Here is a 13,449-nt window from a genome sequence, read left to right as displayed (position 1 = left end):
TGGCAAAGATCTGAAGAAACTGGAAACCTTGTACATTGCTGGTAGGAATGTAAACTGATGTAGCTGCTGTGGAAGGCAGTTTGGTGATTCCGTAAAAAGTTAAACATAGAATTACCATATGACTTAGCAATTCTACTCCTAGGTATCTACTCAGAAGAATTAAAAATGGGAGCTTGAACAAAACATTGTACACCCATGTTCATAGCGGCATTATTCACAGTAGCCAGAAGGTGGAAACAATCCAAGTGTCTATTGACAGGTGAATGGATACACAAAATGTGGTTTATCATACAATGGAACACTATTCATCCATAAAAAGGAATGAAGTTCTGATACATGGCACGACATGGTACTTGGAACTTGATGATACTATGCTACCTGAAAGAAGCCAGTCACAAAAGGGCAAATACTGTATGATTCTACTTACACAAAATGTCTATAATTGGCAACTTTGAAGAAACAGAAAGTAGATTAGAGGTTATTAGGGCCTGGGGGTGGAGAGAATGAAAAGTTACTGTTTAATGGGTACAGTTTGTTTGGGGTGATGAAAAACTTTTGGTAACGTAGTAGTGAAGATCGTCTGACATTGTGAATGTAACTAATGTCACTGACTAATACATTTTTATATGGTCAAAATGGCCAATTTTATGATATATATATATCCACAAAAAAAACTTTTAAAAAAGAAAAAATATATGATTTCTGTTATTTCATTAGAAAGAAGGAAAGAAAAAGCGAGTAGAGGGAAATAGCTAGAGAGAGAAGAATTTGACTGGGAAGTTTAGTCTATCCACTTGAGGGCTCAGCTTCTCAACAAACTACCTAATTTATCATTGACTCATTCATTCATTCAATATTTATTGACACCTATGTGCCAGGCACTGGAGCTGGGAAGCAACAAGAAATAAGATCTAAGCAATGGGCATGCCTACGTGTTAAGGGTGAGAAGAGAGATAGTAAACAGGTAGACAAACACATGAACAAAATCATTGCAAATTTTGATACAGGCTGAGAAGGAAATAAATCAGGTCATGTGATAGAGCATGCTTGGAAGGTGACTTCGGATAGGTGCTTCAGGAAGGCCCTTCTACAAAGGTGGCTGTTTACCTGAGACTTATAAAAAACCATGAAGATAACTAGGGGAGAGCATGCCAGAGGGAGGGAACAGTAGGTGCAAAGGCCCTGAGGCAGGAAGGAACTTGGTGTGCTTGAGAAAAAGAAAGAAGGTTAGTGTGGTCAGTGTGGCAGGAGAGTCGCATCAGAGGGAAGCAGGCACCGTGTCAAGGAGGGCCTGTCGTAGGATGAGGATAGAAGTAGGGAGGCCAGTGAGGAGGCTGCTACAACAATCCAGGTGGACCATGATGGTGGCTAAGATTAGACCCTGGGCCTTCATCAGTCAGCTGTGGCCTGGGCACTGGAACCACATGGCATGAGCCTGGGGCTCCACTTTTCCTCAGAAAGAGCTGTAGACATGGAAGCCTTAACAGAGCTTCCTGTGCACAAATCCACCAGCAGTGAATGTAGATCATTTGTAGACACCCAGTCTCCACCCCTCCCCCGCCCCGCCACCTTATTCCGATAATAGCATTTCAATTTTGCTTTGGGAAGCCACCACTGGCCATAACTACATTGGTTACAGCCTTGTAGTTTCTGTCAATCAAGCCCCCTTACCCTCAGGAATGGGCATATGGCTCAAGCTGAGCCAACCAGACTCTTCTGTGGGAGTCTGAATACAGTGCAGATTATATAGAGAATGAAAAAAGTTAAAGCTAATTCCTTCAGTCTAAAATTTTAACTTTTTTTCCATTTTGATAAAGTTTACTGGGGTCAGTTTCTGTTGCCTGCAACCAAACTATGCTGCTAGAAACAAAGATTACTGCTATAGACAATTAGAATAACTCATGTTTTGTCAACAAATAAGTTATAGTTACACATCAAATCAGTTATAGTTTTCCAAACAGGAAAATGTACACACAAGCATATTATAAAACAGTGGTCTCCAAACTTTTTCACTCCTATATTCCATTAGCACAAAATCAGAGTATACACCCACAACGTACATAACAAATAATCACGATACTGATATTTTTGTGGACCTTAAAAATATATATGCACACATACAAAGATAAAAATTATGGCCTAATATACCTTTCAAAAACATTAAAGTCTTGAAAGATAAAGGAAAATTGATGAACTGTTCCAAATTAACAGAGTTTAAAGAGACTCGACAACCAAATACAATCAAACTAGAAAAAACAAACAATAATAAAAAATAAAGACATTTATTTTTATTTAAATAAAGATTATAGACACAATTGGTAAAATATGAATAAGGTGTACAGATTAGATAATACTGTTGTATTCATGTTAACTTCTTTTTGGTAATTGTACTAAAGTTTTTTAGAGAATGTTTTTATTCTTAGGAAATACTGCACTATGTAGAAGAGGCATCATGTCTACAACTTACTCTCAAACATTTCAGGAAAGATAGCATATATATACATAAATGCATGCTTATTTATACATAAATATACATAAACACATGTATTTATGTGTATATATATATATATATGGCTGCCATATGTGTGTATGTGTGTGTATATATATGAAGAGAGAAGGAACTAAAGTAAATGTGATAAATTGGAGAATCCAGTTGAAAGAGTCTCTAGGAGTTTTTAAACTATTTTTACAACTTTTCTGTAAGTCTAAAATTATTTCAAAATAAACACAAAAAGAATGGCCTAAATATAAAATAATATTTTATCTCCAACAACTAAAGAATAAAAAAGATAATCCCCACAAAAAATGAACAAAAGACTTGAACAGATACTTTCCAAAGGAAGACATACAAATAGCCAATAAGCAAATAAACGAGTACTCAACATTATTCATCATTATGAAAATTAAAACCACAGGATCAACAACACACCCGATAGAATGCCCAAAATCAAAATGGCTGACAAGCAAATCGTGAGATTGTGGAGCAACTCATACATCACTAGGAGCAGTGGAAAATATTTGGAAAATGGTTTGGCAGTTTCTAATAAATTTAAGTATGCACTTGCCAAACGACATGGCAATTCCACTTCTATGTGGATGCTTAGTTTTTCAATGTCTTCCTAATGGCAATAACTTCATTCTCTCATTAGCCAATGTCTCAAGTCACAAGTACGCACGAAGTGGAGTTTTGTCACTGATGCTGATGGATTTAAATCCCTATTTCAATCAGTCTTGATAATATTCATTTTCTTCTAGTTTTTGTCAAATCTTACTAGATCATTATGTGGCTGATTCTTGATATAATATAAACTGTAAAATGCTGATGAACTAAAATTTTCTGGAAGCAGAGTTTTTATGTGGTCATCCTCCTGCGTCTTCCCTGTTTATGTCCAAATCATTCACTGCCATATCCCCAACACCTATTAGAATGAATACCTGACACATAGAAGTTACTGGTCGAATGAATATTTACAGTGTCACTCATGTTAAAACTCCTTCACAATCCAAGACTATGTATGCTCTTTTTGATTTTTACTTCCAGGCCAAGTACAGGAAGCTGTAACCGGCAGGGGCAGTAGACATCTAAGGAACTGAAAAGAACAAAGAATGTGGTGTTCACCTTGTTGGGCTGCTTGAGTCTGTGAGATACTCGTTTGCCCCCTAGTCGTGCAGGTGGGAATTCCTCCTGGCTCTTACCAGTTTGGCACCAGCTAGAAATCAAGATGAAATTATCTGCCCATAAATTGATAAATATAGTAATACATATTATTATAAATTCTGCCTACTTTAGATAAGTATAGTAATAATTTTTACATGTGATCTGAGTCCGGGAGATAGGGCTCTGAGGGCTACATTATTTGAGGGCTGGGATCATGCCAAATCCATCTCAACTACTCTCCTACACTGTATCCCGGACCACACCATGCAGAGGGCCTGGTACACTGTAGACCTATAGTGACTCTTTGTCTCTTGAATGAATGAGTCTAACTTGGCAGTAAAAATCAAGTTTGTGAAGGCTTTGAACAGAACCTTCTCTAGGCTCCAGGCTCACTCTAAGAGAATCTTAGATGATACCGGCCACCTGGGAGAGGCTGCCAAAAACTAAAGGAAAGAGACTACTGAGGGAAATACTTTCCTGAAGAACATTAAGGGAAATGGGAAGAGAACAGTTCGTTCATTTGACGCACATTATTAGGTTGGTTGTTGTTGAAAAATAGCAAGTATGAGTGTGTAGAGAATACTGGCAATATATTTGCAAACTAAGAAAGGGATAGTGGGAACATTGTTGCTGGGAGTGCTCAGAAAAACAGGAAGGGATGGAGCACATTCATCTAGCCTCAGGCTGATGAGGGGAGGGGAGGTTGAGGTAGCCAGTAGTTCTAGCTTATCCTGCAGCATCAGCCTCACCTGGCAAAACTTTAGAACTGCAAATCCTCGGGCCACACACTAGATCTGCTGACCTGCTGGATCAGGAACTCCGGGGGTAGTCTCCAGCATTTTGTGTTTTGTTTTGTTTTAGGAAGTCTTCCAGTTGACGCTGATGCACAGGGTCACTTAAGGACACGGGTGCCAAAGCCAGAGTGCTTGTGGTGTTCAAATCCTGACTCTCATTTTCTATCTGTTAAAAGGTAATCTCTCTGTGCTTCGATTTGCATAGCTGTGAAATGGGGCATAACAATAGAACCTAAGGCATAGATTACTGTGAGGGTTTATTCACGTAAAGTGCTTACAATAATAAACACCAAAAAGTTCACTGTTAATATTATTTCAATCTTGTCCTCTTGTCTCTGTGACTAAGTATATAACCTCATGGAAATTTCATATCAAGAGCCCAATCTGGAGGCACTCAGTGGATCTGAAGTCCAGGTCAGGGGCTCCCTTGCTCCTCCTGCCCAGGGTCTGGCAGCAGCTACAAGGACAATGCAAAGGCTAGTAAATACCCACAGTACACCTCTGCCCCCACTTCTGCCCTGGAGGGGAGAGAGGGAAAAGATCAGATGAGTGGGTGCATGGCATAGAAACAGGAAAAGGAGACCATAAAGTGAAAGCATTGGCCTCTTGGGAGGCTGCTTTCCCACCGAGTTATTTGTTGAAGAAAAGATACCCACGTGGATAGCTAAAAATAATCCTCCTGCTGCCACCAAGTCAAGAAAAATCAATCCAGATGATTGGGAAGGGGAGGGACAAAGAAGGCTCACATTTGCATTCAATTAACCTGGTTAACAAGTATGATTTATTTGTCCTGGCTTGATTCCTTACTATGAGGCCTTTGTGGCCTTTCAGGTGGAGGTTTAATTGATCATTAACTTTCCTGATTAAGAAAACCATGTAGAATTGTTAGCACAACCTGCCTTTTTAAAAGATGTATCTTATTAAAGATATACATCTATGGGATGCATGTAAGAGCCACTTGGGTGCAATAGAAAGTGGAGAGAGTTGAGATTCAAAACACCGGGGTCTTAAACCTCCTTCTTTCTTGTGAGATCAGGTTTAGTCTATCTCTTCAAGCCTCAGCTTCCCTATCCGTACAGAGCAGGAGCTGGACCTGCATCGTCAGCAGGCAGGTGAACACAGTATTAAATAATGTTGACTCAGGGAGACGCTTCTCACTACTTCTGCATTAGCTAGCAAGTCTCAGTGTGGTGATAGCCTGTCTTCAACACCTCTCTTATAATGGTCAATCTCTCTTTTCAGCGCCAACAGTATCCAGCATGAATAACTGATACTGTTTTGTTTCCACTGTATTTTTACAATTCCCTTGCAGATACAAGTGATACTGATTTTTCTATTTGCAGTTCAGGAGTGATATCAGGACTCCCTTTAAAATTTGTTTGCTTAAGTTTAAAGAAAGCAACTCGGTTTGAAGAGAAATGTTAAGTAATAGTGTATAAGTAAATACTAAGTAACAGTAATGATTTAAATTTAGGAAACAGGCCGAAGCGCAAAGCCCGTTCCAATTCTGCCAGTCTCTGCGTCTGGTTTCCACATTTTCCAGATTGCCGTCGGCCTTTTCCTCCCTCCGGCCCATCAGAGGGGCCAAGAGGCGTGCCCCACGCACTAGTCCCGCCCCTAGCCTGGCGCACATTCCGTAACCCACGCCCCTAGCGGTCTCGAGCCCCGCCCTCGCCCCGCCCCTTCCGCGCAGGCCCGCCGCCTTGGCCGCGCCCCAGCGGGCTCCTCCTTCTCGGCCGCCGTTGCGCTGCGCTTCGCGGCAGCAAGATGGCGGCGCAACAGCAGGACCGTGAAGGCGGTGCGCAGCTGGCAGGCCGTGCGGCGGAGCCCGACCCACTCAGCCGCTTCACGTGTCCCGTGTGCTTAGAGGTGTACGAGAAGCCAGTGCGGGTGCTCTGTGGACACGTGTAAGCGACGAGCCGGGGCCTAGTCGGGGGGGGCGATTGGGAAGGGAGGGGAGTGGAGCCGAGGGGCGAGGCTCCGGCAGGGAGGGTCTCGGGCAGGAGCGAGAGGACCGGCCTAGAGCGGTCTCTCCGACGGGGCCTTTCGGACTCCTGAAGGCTCGTGAAAGTTGGCACACTGTTCCCCTGCTCACTCCCAAGTATTCCGCCATTCCAATGAGCGCCTACTGTGTTCCAGGCGGCCTGTCAACTCTTTCCCACGCGTAATAGTGGAGTCGCACCCTGCTGGGGGTTAAGGTCTAAAGTCCGCCCTCGAGAGCCACAGTTTCCCTCGAGTATTGCGTACATCGCCCGTATGCCAAAGTACGTATGGCGTCACGTATCCATCTCTGCCAAATAATTCTAATGTGCACTGAAGCTGGAGAAACGCAGAACGAGGCTAAAAACGAAAGGGAAGTCTTGATACAGAACTGCCCAGTCTTCCCTTTACTGTGAAACAGGTGGGGAGTTGGCAGGTAGGGGTTGTTAGCATTCCTACTTACTTGGGTACAAGGTTTGTTTCATGCTGTTTGGAATGAAGCCTCCATGGCGTGCATATTGCTGATAGACGTTGCGAAGACTTGAGGAGGTATGTGTGAAAGTGTCAGTGCGGGTCCTGGGCTGGGGTAGGTGCTTTGAGGTTGGCAGAATTTGAATCTCAGCCTTACTCTATCAGCCACACAGACACACCTGTAAGTTGAAAGAATTGTAGAAAACGTGACCACCTGCTTCTTGCCCCTGGGAGTTGGCATTTTCTCCAGGGCCTCCCTCAGTACGTATCAGGGGCATCACTTTGGCATTGGCCATAGGACCCCTTTACTGATCAGTAGGCACAATAGGCACCTGCTGGACCTCATGGGCATCTTTATTTCTAAATCAAGCCTGCCAGGGAAGTGGATTGGTAGCCATTTTGCAGGTGAGAGTACTGAGGCTCACCACTGTCTGACTCTTCCCAAATGGACTGCCCGCATGTTTGCCAGCCCAGAGAACACTTGGCACCTGACGAGGGCTCCCCAGCCACACTGACTGCTTTTTGCTTCAAGCTCTTTCTAGCTCCTGGCTGTTCCTGTTTGCAATTCAGTTAGCCCAGAACTCTACCTGCCCCTTCTGCACCTCCCACTCCACTACCCCAGATCCTTTTCAAACTTCAAGGCCCAGTTTGTTACCTTCTTTATCACCATCCTCATTTAGAGTACCTCCACAGAGTATATGCTACACATAGCATATCTTATGTTCAACAGACTAAAATATTTGTATGCCCATTATGTGCCAGATTCTTGGGGCATAGTAAGAAACAAAGTAATTCTGCCCTCAGGGTTCACAATCTAGTGGATGATGATAAAGTACCAACAAATGTTCAGACTATTGTGAAATTCATTGTGTAATGGGAGAGTACTATGAGTATCAAACCTGTGCGTGGAGGTGGTAATGGGTAAATCAAGAGGCTTGACCCAGTTCAGTTTACCAACAAGAGCAGCAAAATTTGAGGTTTCCTTGAGCCAGATTAACCTTTCATGGGTCAGAGATCAAGGGGCAGTATTGGGATTCAAACCTTGGCTCTTTTCTGTACTCACCAGACTAGTTCCACGTGTTTATCAATTCAGTGTTGATTGAAGACAGATGGATGCACCTCGCCGAGGGCAGTACCTGTCTCAGCTCCAGCCAAGTGCTTTTTCCTCTGCCTAGTTGGTTTTTGCTAATCTTTGTGCTGGGGAACTCAAACATCACCGCAGCTCTGGCTGAGTGGGACATCAGGTTTTTATAAAACTTTATTTCAAGTCCCAATGACTGTATATTCTTCTTCAGTCTAATGGAATACAGCTGGAAAAGAGTAGGTGGCTGGGTACCCCAGAGAAGGGACTTTGTACATAACACTGTGACAGAAATGGTGGAGCATCTAGAAGGCTGAAATAGAAAAAGACCATAGTAGGAAGTGGAAACTGAAAGCAGGCTGTTTTGTTGGCCGTGACTCATGGCCCCAAAGGCCTTCCTTCCTGCCTTTCGGACACCCTGCCGCACTTGGTGTCTTCTCTGTGTGGAACTCTTTCCATCCAGATATGTGAGGGTCTTTCATAATTTTAGGTCTCAGCTTAAATATCACCTCCTTAAAGAAGCTTTCTGTAATCCACTCCAGCTGATCTCGTTGCTTTTTTTCCCTTCATATTCTTAATCACTGTCTGAAACTAACATTTGTGTCTTTCTCCACTCTGTAACATGAGCATTATGAGGACTGGGGCTTAGTTCAGTTTATTACTATGCCCTCTGTGGTGAATCAGTAGACCCCCTCCCCTTCTCCCAGCCTGGTCTAGTTTCGCTTAGCAGCGTTAATATCTAGCTTAATCACAAAGAGGAAGAAAATTCGTAGACAGTATAAAATTGTCAAACGCACAGATTACATTCAGTTATATATCCTGAGTTCTTTCTGGCAGGTTTTGTTTTCCTGCTTTAAATCTACCATGTTGGGTGTTTAGCTGGGATGTTTTCGTGCCGCACGTTCCATTCTTTCTGTGTACTTTCTGCGTCACCACCTGCTTAGGCTTCAGGATAGAAACTTGGCCATCTTTGATTTTCCTTTTCTTCAAATTTAATAAGTTACCAGTCCTACCGATTTCACCTCTGAATCATTTCGTGAATTCATTCTCTATTGCCTCAGCTAAGCCGTCACAATCCCTTGCCTTTAGCCATCTCTTTGATTTCAGCTTGAAGTTTCCTCTGTCTTTGCTCACTTAAAAAAAATTAAAAACCAATTAACTCTATTATCTGTGATAACCTCAAGAGTTATTTTTCTAAAACTGGGATTTGGTCTACAGCCATGCTACCCTGAACAAGCCCAATCCCGTCTGATCTCGGAAGCTAAGCAGGGTCGGGCCTGGTTAATACTTGCATGGGAGACCACCTAGGAAGACCAGGTGCTGTAGGCGTAAAAAATAATAATAATAAAAATAAAAAAAATAAAATGGATTTGGTCTTACTGATACTTAGCTTTAAACATCTGAGTCCCTACTGCTGATGAGGAAGTGTCAGGCTTTTATTTCCTCAGATGCATCGTGAATTTTTAAGTTAGGGTTCTGGAATGTTCTCTTCCTCTGCCAGCTGAACTCTTAGTGCTCTTTTAGGTGCTGCCTCTGAAATCTCGCCCTGTCCTTGGATCACAACTAGTTGCTCTTGTCTTTGTATTCCCATAGTGCTTTGCATTCACCTCTGACGATAGCTCCTGTTTGTGGTGCATTTCATATGTGCTAGACGCTGTACTAAGGGTCTGTACGTATTTTATCCTCTCAGCGGTCCTAGAAGTGGGTTCTGCTTCTCCATTTCACAGAGGAAAAACCAGGGGTCAGGAAAGCCCACCAAGATCCCTCAGTGCTGGGGGCTAAGGTTCGAAAACAGCGCCATAACACCTTTCACCATGTGTCAAAGTAGTTTGCGTTTGTTTCTGTTGCTGGACCTGTGTGTTTTTTGCAAGACCTGTTCCCCCTCACCACCCCCATTTTTTCTGGTGTAGGAAGACTCAGTATTTGAATCAGGGTTAGGGAGCAAGTTGTTTTTAATCCATTATTCATTGATGTCTTTTTAAAAGTTTATCCATTTTTGTTGTCTTGTCTCCACAATGCATGACTCAGGTTCTCTGTATGTCTTGTTCTAGCTTTTGCTCTGCATGCCTGCAGGAATGTCTGAAGCCGAAGAAGCCTGTCTGTGGGGTGTGTCGTAGCCCTCTGGCACCTGGCGACCGAGCTGTGGAGCTCGAGCGGCAGATTGAGAGCACAGAGACTTCTTGCCATGGCTGCCGTAAAAATGTATGTGGAAGTAAAATGGAAGAGTCAGTCTTTCTGTGATGAGATGGGGTAAAACATAGAGCTGTTGCCATGTTGTTCCTGAGGTTAGAGCATGACTGGGTGACTAATAGCACGTGTGCATGCTAGTTATCCGTGGCAATGGCTGTGCTGTTTCATTTTGGTAACCTTATTGGGTTTGTTTTTTTTAAAGGATTGGCTTAGTATATTACATATTTTAGCTCTGAAAGCCTTAGAAATCAGTTCCATTTTTTCTTATAAAAGACCCATTTTTCCAAAGCACCGTATACGATTAGAACATAATGACAGAGTATTTCTTATTTTTTTAATATAAAATGAAGTCAGTGACTCAAGTTATCTGCTGCAGTGAGTATGAGAGGAAGTTTTAAAATCTGTATCATTACAGATATAAAATTTAATCAATTTTTTAGCATTTGATGGAGGAATCATGATATAAAGGTCAGTATGAAATCATTTGAATATAATAGCAATATCTCACATTTGAAATGCATCAGTGCTCTTTTGTATAATCATATTATGAGTCAGGTATATTTAACATCTGTTATAACTGCAAAAACTATTGCTTTGTTTTTCAAGAGATACACAGGTTTATTGGTTTTTAAATCATGATTTCGTTAATTTCAGACAAAAAATAAATAACATAAGCTTGTTCCTCACTCCAGAGATTATCTCTTTAAAGTGGTTCAATTTAGAAGGCTGTAAAACATTTTTCACTCTTTAACAAACACCGATGTAGGACTTTTACTAAATAGGATCATACTATAAAATATATTTTTACTTCTTTTCACTTTTGAAAAATTTTTTCCCTTATTGGACAGCCTTATATGTCAGTTTCGTTAACACTTCAGTGTGGCTAGCCACAGAATAGATACACTTTACCATTTCCTTCCTTTCAGCGTGATTTAGCAGGAGTGGTGCACTGTGGATAGTTCTGAATGGGGCTCTTTCCCATCCCTTTTAATTGGGAGCTCATTGGTTGGCAGCTTGAAGTCAAGTTCTTTAGCTGGAGGTTAATACAGAAGTCGCATGGTAAGCAGGAGCTCAAATGTTGTAGCTTTTTTTTTCTTCTTGCAGTTTCCTTTAACTTAGAAGAAACTCAAGATACTGAAATAAAATTTCATGTTATCTCCTCCTTCATGCACACATGATGGGTATTTTTATATATTTTTTTTCCTGGATGCTTTTGATTTTCTCCATTTTAGGGATTCGTGATTGTATTGCATTATACCTCCAAAAATGTTTATCTTCCCTTTACCGCCCTCTTTCTACATTCCTTACGTTTCCTTTTTCTTTTTTTTAAACACCTGTCATGAAGCACTCTTATTTGGGATTTCTTTTTTCTCTCTTCTATATTGCAAAGACTAGATTTTATAGAAGAAATTGAATTCAGATTTGGGGTTTTTTTAAGATCATTTATCACAGTCTGGCAATCGTACTTTATCCCTTGTACTTGAATGATCACTTTTGTCTGCTACATATAATGGGATGTGGTTCTTGGCTTGCTGTAAGGAGATGGGTTTAAATGCTAGCGTGGAAAACTAAAAACTTCCCTGGGTTTGGAGTGTGTCTCAGCAGAGAGCATATTGTGAGTAAAGCAGACCTCTAGGAGAGTTAGTTTAGAGTGGAAGCAGCTGTCCTGATTTGGTCAAGTAAAACAGCCGTGGTATTAACAGAAACCATGCAACAAACGGTCAGGCATCCAGTCCCGGCCCCATAGCCAGGAGTCTGGTGAGATTGTTTGCCGGGGTGGTAGAGGTCTAGCTTTCATCTTGCCTTTGCTTTGGTACTGTTTTGGGCCTGGTACAAGGTCCTGACTAACTCATGGCCTCTGATTCTTCTGGTCCAAGTTCTTCCTATCCAAGATCCGGGCCCATGTAGCTACCTGTTCCAAATACCAGAATTACATCATGGAAGGTGTGAAGGCCACCACCAAGGATGCGTCCCTGCAGCCGAGGTAAGTGACTCGATGACTCCCCTAGGTGGAGGTCATCTTTTGCTACAGAGACACTGGGCACTTTGCACGTTTAAAGATTTAGTTGTAAGAGTTTTGGAAAGTGGAGATGTCATTGTTAAGCCAGCTAAAGCTGATGTATTTTGTATGGGAGGTGGGGTGGAGAAGGACTATCTGATGTTCACTTTAAATATTAGCTATGCTTTTATGTCATCTTCCAAACACGACCTGATTCTGAAGTGGCCATCACAGCCCTCAGTGAACGCTGCTCCTTTGTGGAGGGTACAGTGGTCGGAGTTGCATGGAAATGCACTGACAGGTTTTTTTTTCCTTTCGTCTTCCAGGAATGTCCCCAACCGTTACACCTTTCCTTGCCCTTACTGTCCCGAGAAGAACTTTGATCAAGAAGGACTTGTGGAACACTGCAAGATATCCCATAGCACGGATACTAAATCTGTGGTAAGAGGAACTTTTTTAAAAATTACTTTTTATGGGAAAAAAGTCAAACTTACAGAAAAATTACAGGAATAGTACAGTGAACTCCTTATGTACCCTTCACCTAGGTCACAGATTAATAACATTTTACCGTATTTGCTTAACCCTACTCTCTACGTACACTTTTTTGCTGACTGTTCAAGAATAAGTTACAGATATCGTGTCCCTTTGCCCCTAAATACTTCAGCATATATTTTCTGAGAACAGTAACATTTTCTTACAGAATCACTTTTGTGTATGTGTGTAATTGTCACACTCGAGAACTGTAACATCGATATACTCTAATATCTAATGTGGAGTTCATGTTTAAATTTTTAAAGTTGTAGTGTTTTTTATAACAGTCTTCCACTGCCCCCAAATCCTGGATCGGTGTGCTAGATTTAGCTGTCATGTCTCTCTAGTCTCTGCCTTTGTCTTTCCTAGCCTTTTCATTTTTAAAGAGGACAGGCAGATGGTATTGTAACGTGCCCTTCATTGGGCTCATCTGCTTCTCCATGATGAGACTCAGGACTGCTCCCTAAGTGATGTGTCCTCCAGGTGCCACATTAGGGGCCATGCCACGTCTGGGTCCCATTGTTGGTAATGCTAACTTGGACCCCTTGGTGTCCCTTAAGTTTCTTCTTGGTAAAGCTGCCATTTTCCTTTTGACAGTAGCTCCCTAATAGTTGAGAAAGAGAATTTAAAATGAAATTGTCAGGAAAGTGCTTATCGGGGCTTAGACATTTAAATATCATAGACTAACATGGAGTTTCTTCTGAAAAAAGTTTGAATTTGGTCCATCTCAGCAGTGTGACCCTTC

The 13,449-nt window shown here is 41.9% G+C and overlaps 1 protein-coding gene and 1 pseudogene across 1 annotated transcript in view; both read left to right on the top strand.

Moving 5' to 3' along the window:
* Positions 1 to 6,181: 6,181 nt before the first annotated feature.
* Positions 6,182 to 13,449, top strand: part of RNF114 (ring finger protein 114) — a 14,232-nt gene continuing 6,964 nt past the window's right edge. The window contains exons 1-4 of the mRNA XM_011365981.2: positions 6,182 to 6,359; positions 10,036 to 10,186; positions 12,052 to 12,158; positions 12,500 to 12,614. Of these exons, the coding sequence (XP_011364283.1) occupies positions 6,220 to 6,359; positions 10,036 to 10,186; positions 12,052 to 12,158; positions 12,500 to 12,614 (513 nt within the window). The 5' untranslated portion in view covers positions 6,182 to 6,219. The remainder of the gene's footprint in view (positions 6,360 to 10,035; positions 10,187 to 12,051; positions 12,159 to 12,499; positions 12,615 to 13,449) is intronic.
* Positions 9,195 to 9,313, top strand: LOC111743644 (annotated as a pseudogene).

This window comes from Pteropus vampyrus, unplaced genomic scaffold, assembly GCF_000151845.1.
Source record: "Pteropus vampyrus isolate Shadow unplaced genomic scaffold, Pvam_2.0 Scaffold117, whole genome shotgun sequence".
Taxonomy (NCBI): Eukaryota; Metazoa; Chordata; class Mammalia; order Chiroptera; family Pteropodidae; genus Pteropus; species Pteropus vampyrus.
This window is presented reverse-complemented; position numbering and strand designations above follow the sequence as displayed.